The sequence below is a fragment of the Podarcis erhardii genome (genome assembly GCF_964252035.2).
Source record: "Podarcis erhardii genome assembly, chromosome: 3".
Lineage (NCBI taxonomy): Eukaryota > Metazoa > Chordata > Lepidosauria > Squamata > Lacertidae > Podarcis > Podarcis erhardii.
In genome coordinates, this window is record NC_138507.1 from 25581736 (window position 1) to 25604933 (window position 23198).

At 43.7% G+C, this 23198-nt stretch overlaps 2 protein-coding genes across 2 annotated transcripts in view; both read right to left on the reverse strand.

Moving 5' to 3' along the window:
• The window catches only part of SH3YL1 (SH3 and SYLF domain containing 1), a 474176-nt gene that overhangs the window by 188678 nt on the left and 262300 nt on the right, over nt 1-23198 (reverse strand). The gene's annotated exons all lie outside the window — the stretch shown is intronic.
• Nucleotides 3721-11863, reverse strand: TMEM18 (transmembrane protein 18). Its single transcript, XM_081857537.1, has 5 exons — nt 11467-11863; nt 10283-10403; nt 9472-9526; nt 6636-6729; nt 3721-5364 (listed from the first exon to the last, which is right to left on the reverse strand). The coding sequence occupies exons 1-5, from the start codon at nt 11506-11508 to the stop codon at nt 5269-5271; spliced, it is 408 nt and encodes a 135-aa protein (XP_081713663.1). The 5' UTR covers nt 11509-11863; the 3' UTR covers nt 3721-5268.

Here is a 23198-nt window from a genome sequence, read left to right on the forward strand (position 1 = left end):
TTGTTCCCTCAGACACCTCTTCCTATCTTAGAAAGGAGGTTAATAATCTAAATACTCAAAAGATACATTAATTTATATTTCCATGTAATTGTATTTAAGTGTTTAAACATGGAAATCTTCTGGTAAAGGCGGTAACAGGGGAAAACAGGAAAGCCCTTTTTTTGAGAAAGTTTGTGACACAGCAGCACCTAGTGGTTTGTTTGGCAAATTATACTACAACGTTGATTCTAATCTTGCTCACAAATGCTCATTTCTTTTTATGACTCAGGCCTAAATGAGTGGTAACCAACAAGAAATGGAAACATTTGTATAATTTGTGTTTACTCTTCACTTGGGCTTTCAAGCCGTTCTGCTGCATTTGGTGACAGATGTAAAAGAAAAATAAAGTGGGATATTTTCTGTAGTATTCAGCAGTGCACAGAGCATATAGCCCTTTGGGTCTTCCTTTTCCCTCTCAACCCTGTGACATAGGTTAGAGACTTAAATCCCTAAACTAACCAATGCAAATCCCTTGTGCTCACCAATGTACATGCATAGAGGTCCTCTACATGCAGGTAAGGTAAAGGTAAAGGACTGCTGGAAGGTTAATTCCAGTCAAAGGTGATTTTGAGGTGTGGCACTCATCTCGTTTTCAGGCCAAGGGAGCTGGCATTTGTCCACAGACAGCTTTCCAGGTTATGTGACCAGCATGACTAAACTGCTTTTGGCACAACAGAACACCGTGATGGAAACCATAGCGCACGGAAATGCCATTTACCTTCCTGCCACACCAGTACCTATTTATCTACTTGCACTGGTGTGCTTTCGAACTGCTAGGTTGGCAGGAGCTGGAACTGCGCAACGGGGGCTCACTCCATCACGGGGATTCAAACCGCCGACATTCTGATCGGCAAGCTCAAGAGGCTCAGTGGTTTAGACAACAGCACCACCTGCATCCTCTACATGCAGTGGGATCTCAGCCGACTGAGGAGGCCCCTTCGCATGAAGGTGTTCCATCTACGCACAAATACTGTGTAGAGTTAATAGGTGTCCTCAGGAACTTTCCCACGGCTGGTAGTGGGCCAAAAATAAAACACCAAAGGAGGGACGCAGGCTAGTTTGTCTCATTCGCAAAAGTGCCTATACATTTTGCCTTTTATCTTAGGTTCTACAAATAGGAAGAAACTACCGTTTGCAGAATGGTAGTTCTGGTTTCAGGCCATTTTGTTCAAAATTATTAGATACAGAAATGGCCTAAAATTTACCTTTTTTTCTCAGGTACACTGAAGAATTAAGGAGGGAGCACTTTCGTCCCAAACAGCAGTAAAAACTGTTAGGAGAAAGGATGCTTAAGTATGCCCAAAGCTTACTTCCCCCGCCCCCCCCTTCCTGCGGGGAAAGTTATTTTAACAACAAACCAGGTATTTTTCCCCAAGTTTATGGTGCAATCAATCTAGGTTTGTCAGCATAGTTTTGTTGGTCTTATCACTTCATAAATCATTCCGCCACTTCATAAATCTAGTCCTGTTATGAGCATAATAGCGTACCTCGACAGTAATCCCTGAAAGGAATCACACCTTTAGAAGAAGAAAAAAACACACCATGAAAATAAATTGTCCTACTTCTTGTTTTTAAAGCAGTACATGAATTGTGTTTATGTATGTATATGGGAGAGAGGGAGGGAGGAAAGAGCGGTCAGAGCTATTTTACTATCAGTTTTTAAACATTTTCCATAATATTTGGCTCACTTGTAGCAAACTGCAAAAGAAACCTCTACTATCACAAAGGAACATTTCAATTGCTACGATATTAACTATATCATAAGCTATATTGATATGACAGCAGTTTAATTTCTTACATGGCTTAAAGCAACAGCATGATATATTAAACATTACATGCTCTGAACGAAGGTATTTTTTTTTTATCCGCTCTACAAACTGGCACTATTTAGGTTTCTGAATATTTCTCAGGTTCCCTCAGTTTTAATGTCATGAGGAAATGATCCCACCAGGTAAAACTGCCTTCAAGATGCTTCTGGTATTACACATGCAAAGTATTAACAGTGAGTATCATTTACCTTTTTAAGAGCTGGAGCTGCTACTTGAAAAAACTCTCTTTTGCATCAGATCCAAGGGGTCGTTGTTGGGTTTGGTCAAAAGGGTCCCTCTTCCCAGGCCTGCCCATCTCTGCCTGTATCACTTCATTTGCATGGAATTGGGTGGGTAGGTTGACAAACAGAATAATCCTATGCATGTTTCCCTCAGAAGCAATATTTTTGCCAGCTTTACCTGATTTCCAAACGACTGTTCCTGAACAGCCTCACCAGTACCACCTATGTGCGGGTGACCAAATGATTGGATGACTGCCTTCGACTGCATCCAATGGCCTTTCCCCTTCCATTTGCTGCCGAAATTGTGGCAGATGCGCCCACACTGATGGTGCATAGATGGCATTTTGCGCACCTGAACACTGCTTTATTTCCCCCAAACCTTTGCTGGCAATAAATACAGTGGTGCCTCGCAAGACGAAAAGAATCCGTTCTGCGAGTCTCTTCGTCTAGCGGTTTTTTCGTCTTGCGAAGCAAGCCCATTGACGGCTTAGCGGATTAGCGCTATTAGCGGCTTTTAGCGGCTTAGAAAAAGGGGGGGAAAGGAAAAAAACCCCGCAAGAACTCGCAAGACATTTTCGTCTTGCGAAGCAAGCCCATAGGAAATTTGTTTTGCGAAGCACCTCCAAAACGGAGAACTCTTTTGTCTAGCGAGTTTTCCGTCTTGCGAGGCATTCGTCTTGCGTGGCACCACTGTACCAATGTTCTTCATCTATTTGCTTCAGATTTTTTCTCTGATTATACTGGAGGTGTTAAGCTTATTGCGATTTTCACATTGTGCTTTTTAAACGAAAAGCGGTATTAAAATATTCTAAATAACTGAAGTTAAGTCTCATTGGGCAACATCGTGTTGCAGACTTTCTATTGACCACTTTTAATGAAAGGGCTGGCAGTGTGCTGCTTTTAATGTAATGATTTTTATATATTTAACAGTTCTTATATATGTATATAATTTCAATTCTTTTTAATGTTTTAAACAATCCCCCCCCCCTATGTTTTTAGCGATTTGTCTTGAGTCCCCTCAGGGAAAATGGTGGGATACATAAATCAATTTATCACCATCACCACCACACAATGAGACTTTTCCTTCTTCTGCTTCTGCAGCCACCCCTTTCTGCTCTGGAAAGTCCAACAATTTCCCAAAACTGGTGTTGGGGGTATGCGGGGAGCTGCAGGAGGAGGGTGAAATCTGTCTACTACTGGTCGGACACTGTTGGATTTCAGCAACTTGAGTTCAATGCATAGGATTTCAACTTTACACTGCATTCCTGTACAGTGGTACCTCAGGTTAAGTACTTAATTCGTTCCGGAGGTCCGTTCTTAACCTGAAACTGTTCTTAACCTGAAGCAGCACTTTAGCTAATGCAGCCTCCTGCTGCTGCCACGCCGCCAGAGCCTAATTTCTATTCTTATCCTGAAGTAAAGTTCTTAACCTGAAGCACTATTTCTGGGTTAGCAGAGTGCGTAACCTGAAGCGTATGTAACCCGAGGTACCACTGTACATGTATACTCACAGATAACAGAAACCAGCAAGGTGTACTCTCATGTAAGAGCATACAGAATTGCAGCCTAGATGTATTTACAGGTGTCTTAATAGCTCCTTTTTATAACAAATAAACAACTCAATGAACACCTAAAATAAAAAGTTTAATGTAAAAACAGTAAACTTACACAAATTCCATGGCATATACAGCAATATACAGTATTAATTTACAACTCAGATGTACAAATATTTTAAAATAATGCTCAGTTTAAGTCCAAAAAACTGATATCCAAGAAAGTATGCTGGGATTCACAATCACGATTGCTTTACAAAACAAAACGTTGCACTGGGGTATCATTTGCGAGCTTCAAGTGGCAGAATGGTTGCCGGGGGGGGGGGGGCGGGGAGCCCAGTTGATACGGATGACAAATCATGGAGTTAGTCAATTTTGAGAACGGGCACTGCATATGCAATAGGCTGATTTTCAACTGGTAGTAATTGGAAAAGTTAAAATTGATGGTTTTTCTTTTTTAAAAATTAAAGGTATTTTACATCTGATTAGCATTTTGGCACACCTGCTATACAATGTTCACTTTGATGCAGGATTAGTAGCTCAGTAACTACTGTATAAAAGTACTTTTTAATTTATACACAGTACAGTGGTACCTTGGCTTAAGAACAGTCCTGTTTACAAACAATTTGGTTTACCAACTCCGCAAAACCGGAAGTAGTGTCCCGGTTTGCGAACTTTACCTTGGTCTAAGAACGGAATCTGAATGGTGGAAGAGCACCGGCGGCGGGAGGCCTCATTAGGGAAAGCGCACCTCGGTTTAACAATGGTTCAGTTTAAGAATGGACTTCCGGAACGGATTAAGTTTGTAAACCGAGGTACAACTGTATACAATTAAATTCATTGTATGAAATGATTTACTACAGGCTCATAACAAGGTCGTTTGCCTAAGACAGACATGTTCAACCGGTTGACTGTGGTCGGCTGGTAGATCTTTGGGGTGCTCCAGGTCAATTGCGGGATTAAAATCAGTGATCGCCTGTGTGCTCCTGATAGATCGCTCTGCCCCCTGCACTATGTTTCATTGCGGCTGCCGTCGTGAAAGCCTGTATTCACTGCGTCGTTGCTTGTGTGTTTTATGGAGGGCTGATGGTGAACTACTGTGTGAGCGTTTTTATGCAATTCTCAATTCTCCCCCCAAATAGCCGAACAACTCTGGGCACTCCTCCCCCCAAAAAAGGTCAACAACTCTTGGCAATGGCAATGGGTAGATCACAGTCTCTAGAGAGCTGGACATGCCTGGCCTAGGGAAACATCCAATTGTGCCCATTCATCCACAGAACTGACTTCCTTCCCTTCCACAGCTGTCTCTCTCTCTCTCTCACACACACACACCTGAAGGTTGGGGAACCTTCAGAGCAGATTTGGGGGTAACACTGAGGGCTGCAAGAGAAAAGGAAGGAAGGTGAAGTCCTACTGCATGAGCAGAAGTCCACTCACACAGTATTGGGATATAATTCACAGCGGACAACAATTTAAGTTAAAAGAATCATTTAAGAGAAAGACGAACAAAAAAACCCCAACCCTGTAAAACTTGTGAAAGAAAAGGGCATCAAAGCTCAAATCTTTCAACATCACATTGTTAAGAATGATGGCATGACGCCTCACATTTACAGGAGAAACCATTATTTATTGACTTTTCTTATTTTCTCTTCTTGCTTTCCTTTTTAGCTGCGCCGTCTTCAGTTCTGTCATTACATTCACTGTTTTATAAACCCAAGCAATCTGAAAAGCAAAACAAATAATTATGTAGGCGAGTGAAGTAGCAGTCCTTTTGTATACGAACAGGTAACTATTCTTCAAGGGCTGGTCCTTCTGTAGACAAAATGCCACCGCTCAGGTACAAAAGGGAGGTGTGATGTCACTTGGGGGGGACCCCTGAAATCTGTAATAATAATAATAAAAAAACCCAAAGCCTTCAGAAGAAGAAAAGGTCTAAGGAATGGCGAAAATCCAAGCACCCCAATGGGGACTGAACATGTTCAATGGGCAATGAATGCTGACTATCTGCTAGAAAGGGAATCTGGAAAAATCAGGAAAAATAAACATGCCCAGCTGGCAGTCTTGAGCAGGAACAATGTTTTACTTCATATCATCATCATCATCACCACCATCATTTAATTTTTGTAACCTGCCCATCTGACTGTTGCCCCAGGCACCCTGGCGGCCTTCCAACAGGGTATACAACAACAACAAAACAGAACATCCCACATTAAAAGCACCCAAAATAATAATAATAATTTCACTTATTATTTATCACTTATTTTTGTTGTTATTATTATTATTGATGTGTTAATAGCCTTCTTTGTCTAAGAGTCAAAAGGTGATGTACAATAAAAATAGCAAACAACAGTTAACACCCCTCCCCTATATAAATCAAAAACAATACAAAACAGACAACCATGGCAGAGGCCCATTCATCCAACTGGAAAGGCTTTTTTGGAACAAAAGTGCCTTCAGTTGTTTCCAAAAGGTGCAGGTAGTGGATGCCTGTCATATATTGACATAAATGCTATTCCACAGAACAGGGGCAACCACACTGAAGGCCCTGCTCCGAGGTCTTGTGCAGTGGGCTTCCGAAAACGTTGGAACTTGTGGGAGCCAGAGCGACCTACCGGTCACATCAGGGACATACTGCAAAGTTCAGGGCTGACTGTGGATTCTTACAGCACCAGCCATAAGCAACTGAGATGTTTGGGGAACCCCAGAAGGTTCCAGTTGTTGTTGTTTAAAAAAAAATAAGAAAAAAAAACCTTAAGTGGAAGTGAGGGCACATAAAACAGCCCTGAGAGGACTGAACATGCTCCGTGGGCATGGAATGCTTTGACTGAGGTGGGGCTGGGGAGGGAGAGAGATAATAATCTGTCCCGGAAAAAGGCATAGCTGGCTCCCTGGACCCAAGTATTCCACACAGCAGCATTCTGTTGCAGGCCCCACTTGCACATCTGAGCGCACACATTTGTAAGGCAAAAGAAAGAAAAAGCAGCAGCTCTTACCACAATAACAATAGCATTCAGCAGCAACGGTGCTGAGAACACTATGGAAATGAACATTCCTCTTGAATCAAAGTATTGGTGCTTCGAGAACAATCTGCAAAGGAAAACAAAACAGATGTTAGTAAAAACCGACACAATTCTACACGTGTGATTATTTCATACGGATGATCTAGTATTGTCGCTACAAATACAAATTAACGTTTACCGAGAAACAAAAACATGGCACTTTTGCTCTCCCAATGGCTCGCTGAGGACACAACGGGGGCAAGAAATTCTGCTCCTTTGCCTTTCACAAGCACTTGGTAGGCAGCAAACATTCAACTAGCCTCCATCTACACTTAAGTCGTCTCCCAGCCTGGTTCACTGCCCACAACTTCTCAGTAAGCAAAGGGGAAATGTGAGTTCCTGCAGTGTTGAAGAGAATTTTCAGGAGCCATTTTGTCAACAAACCTCCTCCCCTCCCCTTTTAAGACATTCACCTTGAACACTCAAGTGTTTCTCAAACTTGGGTATCCAGTTATTTTTTGGACTACAACTCCCATCATCCCTAGCTAGTAAGACCAGTGGTCAGGGATGATGGGAATTGTAGTCCAAAAACAGCTGGAGACTCAACTGCTTCTAGAGCTTCATTTTAGATACCCAAGGTGTGAAATCTTTATTTCCAAAGTAAATAAAGGACACCAGATTCTTGCCACTCGCATGTTGCTGCCCCAGAGTTTGACTTGACTCAGCCATGATAGTTAATGTATATCTGGAAGCGTATTTGCGACACGCCTGCTGTTCAGTGTTGGCATTTTCTATCAGGAGGTGCAGTTATGTAAACCACTGCAATGAACATAATAATTGGAGGTGTCTAGTTTACCTTTTTTTCTACTGCTTCTGCCTATGCCACAAAACTTGCTTTAAAAAAAGGGGGGCTGTATGTGTAAGCTGTTAATAATAATAATAATAATAATAATAATAATAATAATAATAATTTATTTGTACCCCGCCCATCTGGCTGGGTTTCCCCAGCCACTCTGGGCGGCTTCCATAGAAACCAAAAATACAGTAAAATATCACAGATTAAAAACTTCCCTGAACAGGGTTGCCTTAAGATGTCTTCTGAATGTCAGGTAGTTATTTATCGCTTTGACATCTGATGGGAGGGCGTTCCACAGGGCGGGCGCCACTACCGAGAAGGCCCTCTGCCTGGTTCCCTGTAACCTTACTTCTCGCAATGAGGGAACCGCCAGAAGGCCCTCGGCGCTGGACCTCAGCATCCAGGCAGAAGGATGGGGGTGGAGACGCTCCTTCAGGTATACTGGGCCGAGGCCGTTTAGGGCTTTAAAGGTCAACACCAGCACTTTGAATTGTGCTCGGAAACGTACTGGGAGCCAATGTAGGTCTTTCAAGACCGGTGTTATGTGGTCTCGGTGGCCGCCCCCAGTCACCAGTCTAGCTGCCGCATTTTGGATTAGTTGTAGTTTCCGAGTTACCTTCAAAGGTAGCCCCACATAGAGCGCATTGCAGTAGTCCAAGCAGGAGATAACTAGAGCATGCACCACTCTGGCGAGACAGTCCGCGGGCAGGTAGGGTCTCAGCCTGCGTACCAGGTGGAGTTGGTAGACAGCTGCCCTGGATACAGAATTGACCTGCGCCTCCATGGACAGCTGTGAGTCCAAAATGACTCCCAAGCTGCGCACCTGGTCCTTCAGGGGCACAGTTACCCTATTCAGGACCAGGGAGTCCTCCACACCAGCCCGCCCCCTGTCCCCCCAAAACAGTACTTCTGTCTTGTCAGGATTCAACTTCAATCCATTAGCCGCCATCCATCCTCCAACCGCCTCCAGGCACTCACACAGGACCTTCACTGGTTCTGATTTGAAAGAGAGGTAGAGCTGGGTATCATCTGCATATTGATGGACACCCAACATTTTGTAACATCATCTAGATGACTTCTGTTTGGCGTAACAAAATTTATAGGGTGCTAAATGTAAAGGCATAAGCACTCAGATGTCCCACTGATTTGAATGGCAGTGAGCTAGGAATGACTCAGACTCTTCCACTGTCATTAATGGGATTCTTAGCCAGCAATCCTATGCATATATTCTTGGAAGAGGGCTGCTAAGAATTTAACCGGGGGGGGGGGGGCCTTTGCCAATCTAGTGCCCTCCAACTACAGCTCCCACCTGCCTCAGTTGACTGGGCCTGGTCGGAGATGTAGTCCAACACATTTGGAGGGCAAATTCAAAATATCTCAACAGTAGTAGTAGTAAAGGTAAAGGGACCCCTGAACAATAGGTCCAGTCGTGACCAACTCTGGGGTTGCGGCGCTCACCTCGCTTTATTGGCCAAGGGAGCAGGCGTCCAGCTTCTGGGTCATGTGGCCAGCATGACTAAGCCGCTTCTGGCGAACCAGAGCAGCGCACGGAAATGCCGTTTACCTTCCCGCTGGAGCGGTACCTATTTATCTACTTGCACTTCGGCGTGCTTTTGGACTGCTAGGTGGGCAGGAGCAGGGATCGAGCAACGGGAGCTCACCCCATCACGGGGATTCGAACCGCTGACCTTCTGATCAGCAAGTCCTAGGCTCTGTGGTTTAACCCACAGCGCCACCGGCGTCGCTTAGTAGTAGTTAGTAGTAGTAATAATAATAATTTTATCATTTATATCCTGCCCATCTGGCTAGGTTTCCCCAGCCACTCTGGGTGGCTTACAGCATATATAAAACATAGAAAAACATCAGACATAAAAAACTTCCTGATTAACCTGTGGGAAACGGAAGATGACAACAATTTCGGCATGATAAAAGGTATTTAAAGTAAACATAGGTGCAGAAAGTTCATGTAATTACCTCCAGTTTGCAGCCGCAATTTCATTGATATATTCTGCACAGAATACCAGGGTCACTACAACCAAGAAGACAAATTAGAATTCTGAAGCTTTAAAGAATCTAAGTGCGGGAATTCATGTGATATATGAAACCACGAAGAGAACATCTTTCCTAAATGTAATCTGCAAGACTGAAGAGCCTATAGGCTTCCATGCACAAGTTTCCATAGTCAATTCCAAATTTAACCAGCGTGCCCAGGTAAGGGATGGATGAGGAACCTGTGGCACTCCAGGTATTGCTAGACCTCAAGTCCCATCACACCTGACCATGGGCCAGCTAGGGTAAACTTCAATATCTAAATTTTCTGCTTATATAGGCATTTATATCTATTGCCACAGCAAAAAGTGAGCGCTTACAACCATAAACTTTCAATTATAATAAAATAAAATGAAGATTCAACAAAAATACAGGGATGCCAAGCTATGAATGTAAACTTTAAAATTCTAGAATATTACACTAAAGCGGGGTCATTTTCTCAGCATGCTAACAGTAAAGGGTACGAGAAGAAAGGACCTAATGCTAATGAAAAATATGCCTTTAGAAAGTTTCTCGAATACTTTGTGCACGTTGGAATAGATACCCCAATATGTCATATCCCAATTTGAAAGTGATCAACACTAACGTACATTGTGCAGAAATGCATACTGTACAGTTTAGTAAGGTTACAGAGATAGGCAGAGAATGAAAATGACTGCATTAATTCCTTTAAAACATACCCAGATGCTAACTTCAGAGCAACAATATCATAAAAAATACTTCATTCAATACTCACTGATCGAAAGGAAGTGTCCTATTTGCAGGCGGTAGTGCTGGAATGAGAGGTAAGTGAGGAAGACGTAAGCTATGTGGAAAAATACAAGACCTAGGATCCATGGTTCAGTCCAGTCTGTGTCCTATGAGCAAATCAGAAAAAAAAAATCTATTAGAATTCTGTCATCAAATGCAGACAACAGATCAATCACCCTTTCAGGGAGATGGAAAACCTACATTGCCCCTCATAAACTGATGAACTTCAGCAAAGGTGCAACAATCTCTTTTGAGAATATATTTAACAAGAAACCATGTATAAATGAGAAGGGGACTCAAACCGATCTGCAAGAAATGTTACAGTGGTAACTCTGCGAATGGGATCCGTTCCAGAGGCCCATTCGCAACATGAAAAGCCCGCAACCTGAAGCACCGTATCTGTGCAGTGCGATTTGGTACTTGTGCGCATGCGCGAAGTGCGATTTAATGGTTCTTCGCATGCGTGAGCAGTGAAACCCGGAAGTAACCCTTTCCGGTACTTCCAGGTCGCCACAGAACGCAACCTGAAAAAAAAAACGTAACATGAGGTATGACTGTATTTGGTTTGGAGCAGCAGCTCAAATGACAGCTATTGTTGGACTACAGTTCCCATCATCCATAGCTAGCAGGGCCTGTGGCCAGGAATGATGGGAGCTGCAGTCGAACAACAGCTGGGGACTCAAGTTTGAGAAACACTGAACATTATTTCTTTTAGTAAATAACCAAGAGAAACAACCACTACTGGTTTTGTAGCTGCAACTCCTATTCTAAACATAAGCATGCTTTTGGAAAAGTTACATGGATCATTTTTCTCTAACGGAGGCTATGTTGGAGCTGCGGGAGGCGCGCAATATATCCCCAAGCACGCCAGCAGGTTGGAAGGCGGAGAAATATCTTGCTGCAAAGACGGACGCGCCTTTTCCATTGCAAGCAGTTTGTTCCGCCAGAAAACAAACGCGGCAAGAGAAAGAGAAAGCAAAGGGAGACGAGACCCCGGCCTGCTTTTCCTGCTCTGAGCAATAGTTAAAACTGCGCGCGATGCCTCTCCCTTTTTCCCCAGGGTGCAATAACGCCATGCTACCACCCCGACCAAAATGGGGAGGGGGGAAAAGGAAAAGAAAAGACGCACACAGAGGACGCGGGCGTCTCTGGCACGGCTAGAGGAATTACCGTCAGGATCCTGGAGACTCCAACGGGCCTCGGAAGCTCCATGGTCCGGGAGAGGGGCAGGAAGGAAGGAAGGGCGGAAAACAGCCGCCCGCCTCTCCGCTTGAAGTCAGGCGACGCGGCACCCTTCCGGATTCGGCGCCAATTCCGCCATGCGCGATGCGTAACGGTGCGTAAATGTTGGGAGAATGGAGACGCCTTCTCTTCCCTTCTCCCTCTGGCGTGCAGCAAACGCTTCCGTGGCGCGCGCTGCGCAGCAATTAGAACGGCGTCCAATTAGAATCCGGAAGGATGTGCATTAAAGTTCCATTTGGAACAAGTTTGCGGGGGAGGAGAGAAACTCCCTCTGTCCTCACGAGAATACGCCTGGAGGCGTGAACAATAGGAAAGATTTGTTTCCTTTTTCCCCCTCCCCTTCAATGGGCGGGATCTTCGCAGCTGTCTCGCGATGCTCTTTTTTTGGGGGGGGGGAATTTGGAAGCCGTATATAAGGGTTCGAGGGGCTGAAATATTAGCGTTATAGCATTGCTAGATTGGAAGAAGGTTTCGTGGGTCATGTAGTCCAAACCTCCTGCAGGAATTTCAGCTAGATCATACATGACACACACGCGTGTGGGTTGGGGATTTAGTGAGATGGAAGGAGCCGCGCTGGTCCGGTCGCTGCAGTGTTTGAAAGTTTTTTTCTTTCTTGGTCAGACACCCCCCCCCCCCGCTTTTAGTGGTATATTTTGTGGGGTGTTTTATGTAGGTTTTTAAAATCTAGAGTTGAAATAATAAAGTTAAGCAAATTCACAACAGTTGGATTTTCAACGAAGGACACTTAGCACTGCAGCTTTAACAACAACAAAAATAATATTTATATCCCTCCCATCTGGCTGGGCTTCCCAACCACTCTGTGCGGCTCCCAACAGAACACGAAAAACAGAATAAAACTTCAAACATTCAAAACTTCCCCAAACAAGTTTATTGTTGTTTTGTGATTACTTATGGTGTTTGGTATAGTGATCGGGCTACTTAAAACCTCCTTTAGGTAAAGGTAAAGGGACCCCTGACCATTAGGTCCAGTCGTGGCCGACTCGGGAGTTGTGGCGCTCATCTTGCTTTATTGGCCGAGGGAGCCGGTGTACAGCTTCCAGAGCGGTACCTATTTATCTACTTGCACTTTGACATGCTTTCAAACTGCTAGGTTGGCAGGAGCAGGGACCGAGCAACGGGAGCTCACCCTGTTGTGGGGATTCGAACCGCCGACCTTCTGATCAGCAAATCCTAGGCTCTGTGGTTTAACCCACAGCGCCACCCGCGTCCCTTAAAATCTCTTTTAAATCCCTCTAAATGTTAACTGAGAATTGAACAACTTCCTGGAAAAATGTAAGGCTTGCGTAGCAAAGAAGAACTTTGCTCATGTTGCGATCACTGGAGGGCTTAAAAGTGGACAGACTATTGTTATTTTGCTAAATGGCACTAATGGGGTCAAGAAAGCTTCATTCTAGGAGGGAAAGGACAATTGTAGATGTTATTTTTGGTCTGATTAACATGATTTTTGATAGTTAACTAGGTCCCTCTTTCTCGGAAGTTTAGAACTCAAAATAATGGAGAACACAATGGAGAAAAGGAAGGCTATAGGCATGTACCATTAAATATTTTGGTTACAATTTCATTAACCTTTGAGATGGAAGATTAAGAATTTAAAAGAAAAGGCAATCATTTGAAATCTTAAAGTTCAGATAAGTGCTTTCGTATTGCTGTATGGTTTAGACATCTGAGTGCTGTCTTATCATTGCTTTTTTGAGGCACAGTGGAGGTGCTTAATTAAAGAAAAGTTGAAAGTAAATGTTAAGGAAAATAATGCACTTTGTTAGTTGTGAATACATAATTACTATACCCCATCTTTTAGAAATTATATTGGACACCTCCACTGGTTTTAATTCCCTACAGCGCTGATGTGTGTCCAGGGAGACATCTTGCAAAATTTGTACAAATGTAATCTGTTCCAGGAGTCTGTTTGACTCCTAAAACCGTTCGAAAACCAAGGTGTGGCTTCTGGTTGGCTGCAGGAGTGTCCTGCACTCAATCAGAAGCCATGGAAGCTGTGTTGGACCTTTGGCTTCCGAAAAACGTTCGCAAACTGGAACACTCAATTCCGGGTTTGCGGCATTCGGGAGCTGATTTGTTCAGGAGCCAAGCCATTCGACTACCAAGGTACCACTGTATTTGTTTGCCTTTAACTCCCTGTAGTTGTCATATCAATTCATCTTTTGGGGCATAACAGTGAAAAACAATTACAATATCTCTGTCCTGAGACCTATTTCCCAGTGGGCTTGCTTTAGGTCAGTTTTAGAGAGTTCAAAATCAGGAAGAAGGGAAGGGATCCAATTAATAATGAACACTTTCAAATCCTTATTTTTATTCCCTCTTCCATGCCCCTCACTCTCAGGTTAACTCTTTGTGATATGTGGTCCTGGTATTCTAGTTTAAGATGAAGAGATGATTATGGTGGTTTTATTTAGTGAATTTGTTAGTTGCTTTATCTTTCCCATGGCAACCCGAAACAACTTACACAAACAGACAGAAATATACATACATAGTTAACTATATAAGATACATAGTTTCCTGAGCATATCCAAGTTTTAAAATTTGTTCTTCGTGTTTAACTTCCATGTTCATAGCTGAGTTAGCAGTTTTAGCTGCTTCATCTACTGTGGAGGTTGATGCTGCAAACTTTCCTTCCAAACTTTTTTTATTGTGATGGTTCTAAGGGGGTTGCTCGTGCGTAAGTTGCCGCCACTCTTGGCTTGGTTGCCTGGTTGAACCCTTTCTCTCTGGACAGCCTTGCACTCGTGGCTGTCTCAGTCGCTGGCAGAATCCGTCAGTGGGCGTTTCTTAAACTTCTTCCAGCAAAGAAGTTCTTTGACGCCAAGTCTCCTCCTACTCTCCCTGCGCGGAAGTCTTCTGCGCAGGGAGGGTGTGGGCAGCGGAGGACCCGTGCTCTCCCCACTGGTCTCCGGTGAAGAGTGCTGGAGCCTTCTCTCCGATTCCCCCATCTGCCCCCCTTCACCCCTGGTGTTACGCTGATTTCCTTCCCCAACAGATGGGCTGCCTCTCTCCCTGCTGGGACCCTCTCCGGCATCACTCTGGAGCCTTCCCTCCGCCTCTGGCTCCGATGGCAGTTCCCTGACACTTATCAAACACTCTGTAAGCTGTGTTATAGGTTGCTGAAAATGTTTCACAAACTGCTTAGCAGTCAGAGAGGCTCACTTCCCTTATCAAATCTTCTGGATGCTTTCAAAGGAAACAGCCATTTTAGAACGACAAGCCTGCTCTTTCTCGTAGGCATCCGATAACCGTTCTGACCTTGAAATAGTTCCTTAGCAACTTGGTACAGGTCTAGGAAACATTCTCCTCAACTTCAGAAACTTTGTGTTTCACTGTTTTACATCGAAATTCAGCCATTTTATTTTCCATCAGCGTCCTAGCTGTGGGATTACATCGCCAACTGGCATTCCAGCCAGCCACTAAATTTGTGAAGTGGTCAGATGATAGTGCCAGGGAATATTGAAGGACCATAGACATGGGTAGGCACAGAAGGAATAAATAAAAGAGTCTGTGTGAACTAGGTTTTGAATACAGGTGGAAGCAGCTCACACCAACTCCCCCCCCCCCCTGCAGCGGGGGAAATTAAAAGTAGAGGGAGGACAACTGGATTTAAATGGAATTATGCATCCACATTAAAGTATAAAGACAGAAAATGGAAGGAATGGGGATTCAAATTAGCTGTTGTGTCCATTTATATTGTATAAAGGGGAGGGGAAATAATTCAATAAAGGAAAAACTGACATCTCCTGTAATATAATTGCACCTGTCCCAGGTGGTGACAGGAAATGAAGAGCACCCTGGAATTTTATAAGCATCTCCTTCTGCTGTCTGAGGAAGATACAGCTATTATTCTGATTTGACATGTGTCAAAATATTCCCCTCGTTGCTTTCACGCCAGTTAATACACCTCGGATGACAAGCTACCTCCAGCCCACAGTGCAGAAGTGAAAAACAGCAAGTGAGCATCATGTCGACTTTTTAATGGTTTAAAGGTGAAACCAATGTGCTCTTGTTAACTAAAAAAAAGAAGAAGATTAATAGGCATGTTGTGGACTTTTGCTGTATAATTTATATCTTGCATTTCTAGATTTGGCATTTGGCTTTACAAGTAGTTTCCTCCCACATTGGACTTTAACAGCAGTGAAAGAGCTCAAGTTTGGTACTATTTGCATGACCACTTAATTTTTATATTACATCTATATTCCAGCCTTCTACCCAGGAGCTCTAGTTGGTGTACATGGTTTTTTTGCCCATTTTTATTTTCAGAATAACCTTCTGAGGAAGATTAGGCTGAGAGTTGGTGACCCAGTCAGCTATGTTTTCCAAGTGTCTATAAATGTGAAGCTGGGTCACCTCAGTCTTAGTCTAACCAGTATTTCACACTAGTTTTCTCAGTGGCATTTAAAATCCTACTGCTCATTAAGTTTAAAGAGATGAAAAGCAATGGTTGTCTTCTTGGCTCCCACAGCCCTTCGTAAAGCACAAGAGGAAAATGCACAACCGGAAGTGATCTGACCATAACAAAGGATAGATGTCAATATCCCCTACTTTCAGATCACCCTCTTCCTGCCCAGTTGAGAAAAACATGATCCAAAGTGTGGCCTGCCACAGGTGTTGGGCTGGTGACATGTTGGGAGAGCCCCATGGTTGTCATGGCAGCCATGAAGTCCTGAGCTAATTGCCTCAGCATGGGCGTTGACAAACCAGTGCAATTTTTCTAGAAAAATAGGTGCTGGAACTCGCCATGAACATCTCCCTTGTTCTCTAATAATAGCAATGGTACCTACTTGAGAGGTGCCGGAACTGAGTGCTGGCAAGTTCTGGCTGAAAAAAAGCCCTGCCCAAAATTAGCAGTCTTGGAGTCCTCAAGACCACCTCTGAGACCAGCACTGACAGATCAGGCAGGGAGACTGCTGGGCAGTGAATCATAGAATCATAGAATCATAGAGTTGGAAGAGACCACAAGGGCCATCGAGTCCAACCCCCTGCCAAGCAGGAGGCGGGCACTAAACCGGCAAAGACCCGAATCTGTCTTGATTACCTAATGCCATGAACAAACACTCAAGATCCCCACTCAACTGGACAGGGAGACTGGAGACAGAGATGGAATTTCTATAGACCACAGCAAATCCCCTCCCTGACCCTCGTCATCTAAAGCCTCTTCTACAGGGTCTAATGGTTGTAAATGGTGAAACATCTAGACCCAGTTTATTTAGAAGAACTGCAGTTTCTTGTTTAGCTGTCGCTATTAATTATGACCTCACATCACAATCAAGTGGAATGGGAACCCCCACCTATTTTGATAACTCCTCCTTGTTACTGTAAAGGTAAAGGACCTCTGACAGTTAAGTCCAGTCACAGACGACTCTGGGGTTGTGGCACTCATCTCGCTTTACAGGCCGAGGGAGCCGGCATTTGTCCGCAGACAGTTTTTCCGGGTCATGTGGCCAGCATGACGAAGCCGCTTCTGGCGCAATGGAACACCGAAACCAGAGCAGCACACGGAAGCGCCATTTACCTTCCCGCCAGAGCAGTACCTATTTATCTACTTGCACTGGTGTGCTTTTGAACTGCTAGGTTGGCAGGAGCAGGGACTGAGCAACGGGAGCTCACCCAGCCACGGGGATTCGAACCGCTGTCCTTCTGATTGGCAAGCCCAAGAGGCTCAGTGGTTTAGACCACAGCGCCACCTGCGTCCCTTTCCTTGTTACTAAAGGGTGCTCTATGTCAAAGTCAATAGTATCATTTCATATGCATTGCCAAATAAAATCACATTGAGTGCGTTTTTTAAATAGTAAGAAAGCAAGCCGAAAGAAGGCAAACTACTTAATGGGGTGTGGCAGACAACATTTTCGCTTGCAACTGGGACAGGGAGGTGGCAGGTACATATATCAAGTGGGTTCTTTTCCAAATTGTAACGTACATTTTTGTGTGAATATTCTCAAAGATTCTGACATAGCTTACAAGGGTAGGAGGATGAATCTAGGAAGCATTTCTGTTAGCTGCACATCTTCCTGAGAGCGTTCTTTTATCTTCAGGTGACATCTCATTTGCAGACTTTGAAATGATTTACATTTCCAGAAGTTATGAGAGATATTACAACCTAACAACTGGACTCCCTGTATGACACAATTACTGCCAGGGGAAAAAATAAATGTGAGCAAATGGTTTGAAGGCTAATGGAGGCAGATGGGAAACTGTCCAACTTAGAGATAATATTAGGGACATGCAACTTAATTATGTCTAAAGAGAATGCCTTTTAAAGCCGTACGAGATGTTGAAATTATGAATGCATTAGCACAAACTTTGCTGCATTTTAAAGGGCTGGGAACCATCAAAAACTGTAATTGCCTTAAATGCTAATAATCCCCTGTTCTTAAAAGTGTCTTTAAATTTCGTGTCCTTTCCCTGATTGTACAGCTAAATTCTTTGTCTTCCACAGTAGTGGAAAATGTGGAAGGAACTGAGATCAAGCAGAAAAGCTTTCTCTGGAGGAATGGTAGTAGGAAATTTCAACTAATTCCTCCTGCAAACGTTCCATGTTACCCCCCTCCCCCCCCATTATGTAAGGTCCCTGAACTATTTGGAACAGCTTTGCAAGTGGGAAGAGGAATAGACAAAATCACCCTCCCCGCTTCTTCCAGTGGCAGCAGGTGAGACACCTGTACCTGTTGGAATGTCTGCCTGCCTGCTAGCTGCAGTCCTGTCTATTAAAAAGGAATGGGCTGGATCCTGTTTGGCTGACTGCCAATGCGATCTGGAACAAAGTGGGGAAAGGGCTGGTGACCAAGTTTGAGTTAAAAATACCAAGTTAAATTAAAATATATGTAGCTTTTGTCCATTAATACTGTTAAAATATATGTGCTTTTGTCCATTAATACTGTTGAAATATGGAAGACTTAAAGCAGTTGTTCTGTTCTTATCATCATGCTTTCAGTGATTTTTGTAGAATTGATGGCCCTTGGCTAATTAATAAAGACTTAGTATTACATTGGGACCATCCTGTGGGCAGAACTCAAGGGAGCTCTGGATCCAACCCTTAGTGCAGTTGTAGCAGTTTGCAATATGGGGGGTGGGGAGGGAATCATTAACATTGGAGGGGTGGGATGGGGAACCTCAGATTGAATCCAGCCCTTCGGACTTCTCTATCTGGCCTTCAGGTCACCAGCTCTACTCTGTACCTTCCTGAGTTGTTGTTGCTGCTGTTGCGTGGCTATGACTCTGTTCCTTGAACTCTGATAATGCCTCTTAGGTGCCCGGATCGTCAAGAGAGAGGAATGTGTGGATAAGTTAGGAAAATTCAGATTAGTTGCTTTTCCTACTCTGGCCCTGAGCACATGAGGCTCCCAGACGTTTGTCCCGAAGGAAACGAGGCCTTTGGGCTTAGGAAGGTTAAGAGATATTCCACTGTTTGAAACTCAACAGCCGCCTACTTCTGTCTGAGAGTGGAAACGAACCAATTGATTTTATAGACTTGGGAATCTAATTCTTTATGCAGAGGATCCTTCTGGGTTCCAATTACCCTATATGAGATGTAAATTTATTCGGCATCTTAAAAGGAACCAGTCCATTTCATCTTGATCTCTCAATGGCTAATGGTGGTTACTTGCTGCCCTGGATTGCGGTTTAATGGATCGAAGGAGCAGGCAGAAATCTGGTCCATGTGCAGCAATGTGTGTTTGATTAATAACATTGTTATCACTGTGAGACCAGGTGGGTCCTTCACATCGTAGTCCCAGAAGCATTGAAATCTGAAAAGCAAAATCCTATGCGAATACACCTATCTGTTCCTTGGCGCTGCAAGCTTATCCCTGGAAACCTGCTCTGCATTTCAGCAGAGAAGCAAGAGACGCTCCGTGGAGAAGCAAAAATGCTGAGACTGCACACAAGTGTTGCTCTGTGCTGCTCAAGAGGCTCTGCAAATTGCAGGTGTGTCACCCCGATCATTACAGCTTTAGCAAGTCAGATTGAAATACCTGTTGAGCCTTAACAGTTTGGGGAATTTCCAGAACTAAACGACTGAAGCGGACCGGGGGGAGAATAAAAAGAGGTGTAGATTAGCAAAACTGCACAATAATGAATTTAATAAAGGTTTCCTATGTTGCCAGCTTATGAATCATAAGTGCTACCAAGCATGCTTTGCAGGGAAAGAGGGAAAGCAATTATTTCATTACATCCTTTATAATGCAAATGAATCATACAACTATTGCACAAATATATATATATATATATATATATATATATATATATATATATATGCAAAGCAGGAGTCCTGAACAAAATAAGTGGTCTCTTTCTCCTTAGCAGAATTAATTTCCCTTTATTTCTGAATAAGGGAAAGAATACTAGATAGCAAACTGTTTACAAGAAAACTATTCCCCTTACTATTTATCTTTCCCCTTGATCCTTGTTCCATTTTGTAAATATCAAATTCAGAGCTAATGACCCCAAACATCAAGGAATAACTTACCACTCTTGAAGAGACCTCTATTAAGAGAGGAAGTAATAAGCAGTGAAAAAGTAGGGCATGAAGGAGGATTCCCTTTAAGTATTAGGGAACGAAATGGGTATTTTACAGTACAGGCCTATGTATGCCTACTGACCAATAGGGGCTGAAAGATCTGCTAATTTTTGATGTCTCAATTTCTTCTCATTTTCCCAATCTTAAATCCAGTTCTACACAATTCCACAGCAATTTGCATTAAAAAAAACAACACCAAAAATCCTCTGATCCACCATTTTAGTGAAAATTTCTCCTAATACATTTTAGCACACAGTTTCGGCTAATATACACTTCCTTTTTTTGGCAAGGCATGGTCCCTAATATAATGCAGATTTGTATGTTATTTCCTCTACTAACATGTACTTTTGTGCATGCTCAGTTGGAGGAATGCATTGCAAAATCCAGCAAAATGCAATTTTTTGTAGAATAGCTTTGCATATTGGCCTGAAGTGTGGATTAGGAAGTTTCTCATTAAGTTCTGCCTCCAACCCTACTCAGAAATGAAGCCCACTGACTAATGTGGCTGCTTCCTTCGAATGGGTGGTTTGGATGACAGCCCTGACTTTCAGTCCACCCAACCTCCCCAAATGTGCTTTGCAATCTGGACTCCAATTTCTGGATAATTATTTTATGAATAAGCTGAATGTAGAACGCAAGGCAAAATATAAAAGTTTCCTTTTCAAAGGAAGGTTTTTTTTTATGAAAATCCTTTCCAGCTGAGTGCTTACTTATTATTTTGTGACAGAAACAGAAATGGAGCATTAGGTAAAGATTTACAGAGCACAAAGCTGTTATAAGAGGCTTACAGGTGAACAAATTGCGTTTTCTTCTTGCATAAGGATTTGAGCAACAAGAAAAGGAACCTAAACAAAGATTTGGGAGTGTTTTTTGAGGTGGGGAGCAATTCAACACTATACTGCTAATACAACAGACTGAGACATACAGTGGTACCTCGGGTTAAGAACTTAATTCGTTCTGGAGGTCCGTTCTTAACCTGAAGCACCACTTTAGCTAATGGAGCCTCCCGCTGCTGCCACGTGATTTCTGTTCTCAACCTGAGGTAAAGTTCTTAACCTGAGGTTGTATTTCTGGGTTAGCGGAGTCTGTAACCTGAAGTGTCTGTAACCTAAAGCGTCTGTAACCTGAGGTACCGCTATACCTATTAAGCAGGTTGCAATGTGGCATTCCTGGGTCCTGACTGAAGGTGGCGCAGTGGTGCAGTGAGACATCTGGCTATTAATCAGAAGCTTGGTGAAGAAGAAGAAGAAGAAGAGTTTGGATTTGATATCCCGCCTTTCACTCCCTTTAAGGAGTCTCAAAGTGGCTAACATCCTCCTTTCCCTTCCTCCCCCACAACAAACACTCTGTGAGGTGAGTGGGGCTGAGAGACTTCAGAGAAGTGTGACTGGCCCAAGGTCACCCAGCAGCTGCATGTGGAGAAGCAGGGAAGCGAACCCGGTTCCCCAGATTACGAGACTACCGCTCTTAACCACTACACCACACTGGCTCTGGTGGTTCAAGTTCATCCACGGACAGCTCTGATCAGGGTTCCTGCATTGCAAGGGGTTGGACTGGATGACGCTGGGATCCCTTACAACTTTACCCTTCTATGATTCTATCCCATGATTTATTTTGGGAGTCATACTGCCTATTTGGATTATGAAGAGGGTCTTTTGAAAAATCAGAGTTGTTCATTTGAATTCTTTCCTGACCTTTACCATAAGGTCAAGCCCACATGAAGAATTCCTGATCTCCTAGTAACACCCATTTTGTATTAACCCTTTTATAAGAGCATTCTAATGCTTGTAGGACTATTCAGGGGTCAGCAAATGTTTTCAGCAGGGGGCCGGACTACTGTCCCTCAGACCTTGGGGGGGCAGGGCGGACTATATTTTGAAAAATATATATGAACGAATTCCTATGCCCCACAAATAACCCAGAGATGCATTTTAAATAAAAGGACACATTCTACTCATGTAAAAACATGCTAATTCCCGGACCGTCCGCAGGCCACATTTAGAAGGCGATTGGGCTGGATCCAGCCCCCGGGCCTTTGGTTGCCTACCCATGGACTATATCCTGTAAAAGAAGCAGTAACATTTGCCAGGGGGTTTCTTTCAGTTTATGCACATCACTCATTGTTCCACATACAGTACTAGGTCTGAGCACAGGACAGAAATTTTAATTTCAGAATCCAATTCAAGTTAATGGAAACTCTCCTGTGGGTTTTAGCAGACTTTTGTTCAGGCCCATGCAACACCTTTCAGCTATGCAAAAAGCATCCTTATGGTCTTTCTTGGGATGGGGATAAAAATACTTAAACTTCCAAGCTGCAGTGAAGCCTCCTTTCAAATTATGTAGTAGATAATCATTCGTTTGTTTGGGTCAAACGTCAAAAGAAAGGTAACAGAAGAGAGGTCTGTTCTATACAAGAAGCATTACCTGTGCTTGTCATTCCATTGCTTATTCTATAGCAGCTTTCTCATAAAATGGCAGCAGAGGGAGCTATAGGACAGGTAAACTCTAGATTTTATCTATATAGTTGCACAGAGATGGGTCGTAGTCCTTTGCTCACAGCACCTACAAACAACCAAACCAGTCACGACTCAACACCAAAACAGATGTGTGGAATCTGTTACTGGTGACCTAGTATTTTGGAGGTGTTTTACTTCAAAGTAGCCACAGGGCCCTGTGATCAAAACAGGCACAAGGGGGGTGGGGTGGACATTTAACCCTTTCTTCCAGACGGTTCCCTTGATCTGGATTAAAAGTAAAGGTAAAGGGACCCCTGACCATTAGGTCCAGTCGTGGCCGACTCTGGGGTTGTGGCGCTCATCTCGCTTTATTGGCCGAGGGAGCTGGCATACAGCTTCCGGGTGAGGTGGCCAGCATGACTAAGCCGCTTCTGGCGAACCAGAGCAGCGCACAGAAACGCCGTTTACCTTCCTGCCAGAGCGGTACCTATTTATCTACTTGCACTTTGATGTGCTTTCGAACTGCTAGGTTGGCAGGAGCAGGGACTGAGCAACGGGAGCTCACCCCGTCATGGGGATTCGAACCGCCGACCTTCTGATCGGCAAGTTCTAGGCTTTGTGGTTTAACCCACAGCGCCACCCAAGTCCCATTAATCTGGATTGCA

What these genes read in the sequence shown, in the direction of transcription:
- TMEM18 (XM_081857537.1), bottom strand. Translation starts at nt 11,508, where the DNA reads ATGGAGCTTCCGAGGCCCGTTGGAGTCTCCAGGATCCTGACG. An exon ending in ATTGCGGCTGCAAACTGGAG is followed by an intron (nt 6,730 to 9,471) that starts GTAATTACATGA and finishes TTTCCTTTGCAG; the next exon opens with ATTGTTCTCGAAGCACCAAT. An exon ending in TGAATGCTATTGTTATTGTG is followed by an intron (nt 5,365 to 6,635) that starts GTAAGAGCTGCT and finishes TTTGCTTTTCAG; the next exon opens with ATTGCTTGGGTTTATAAAAC.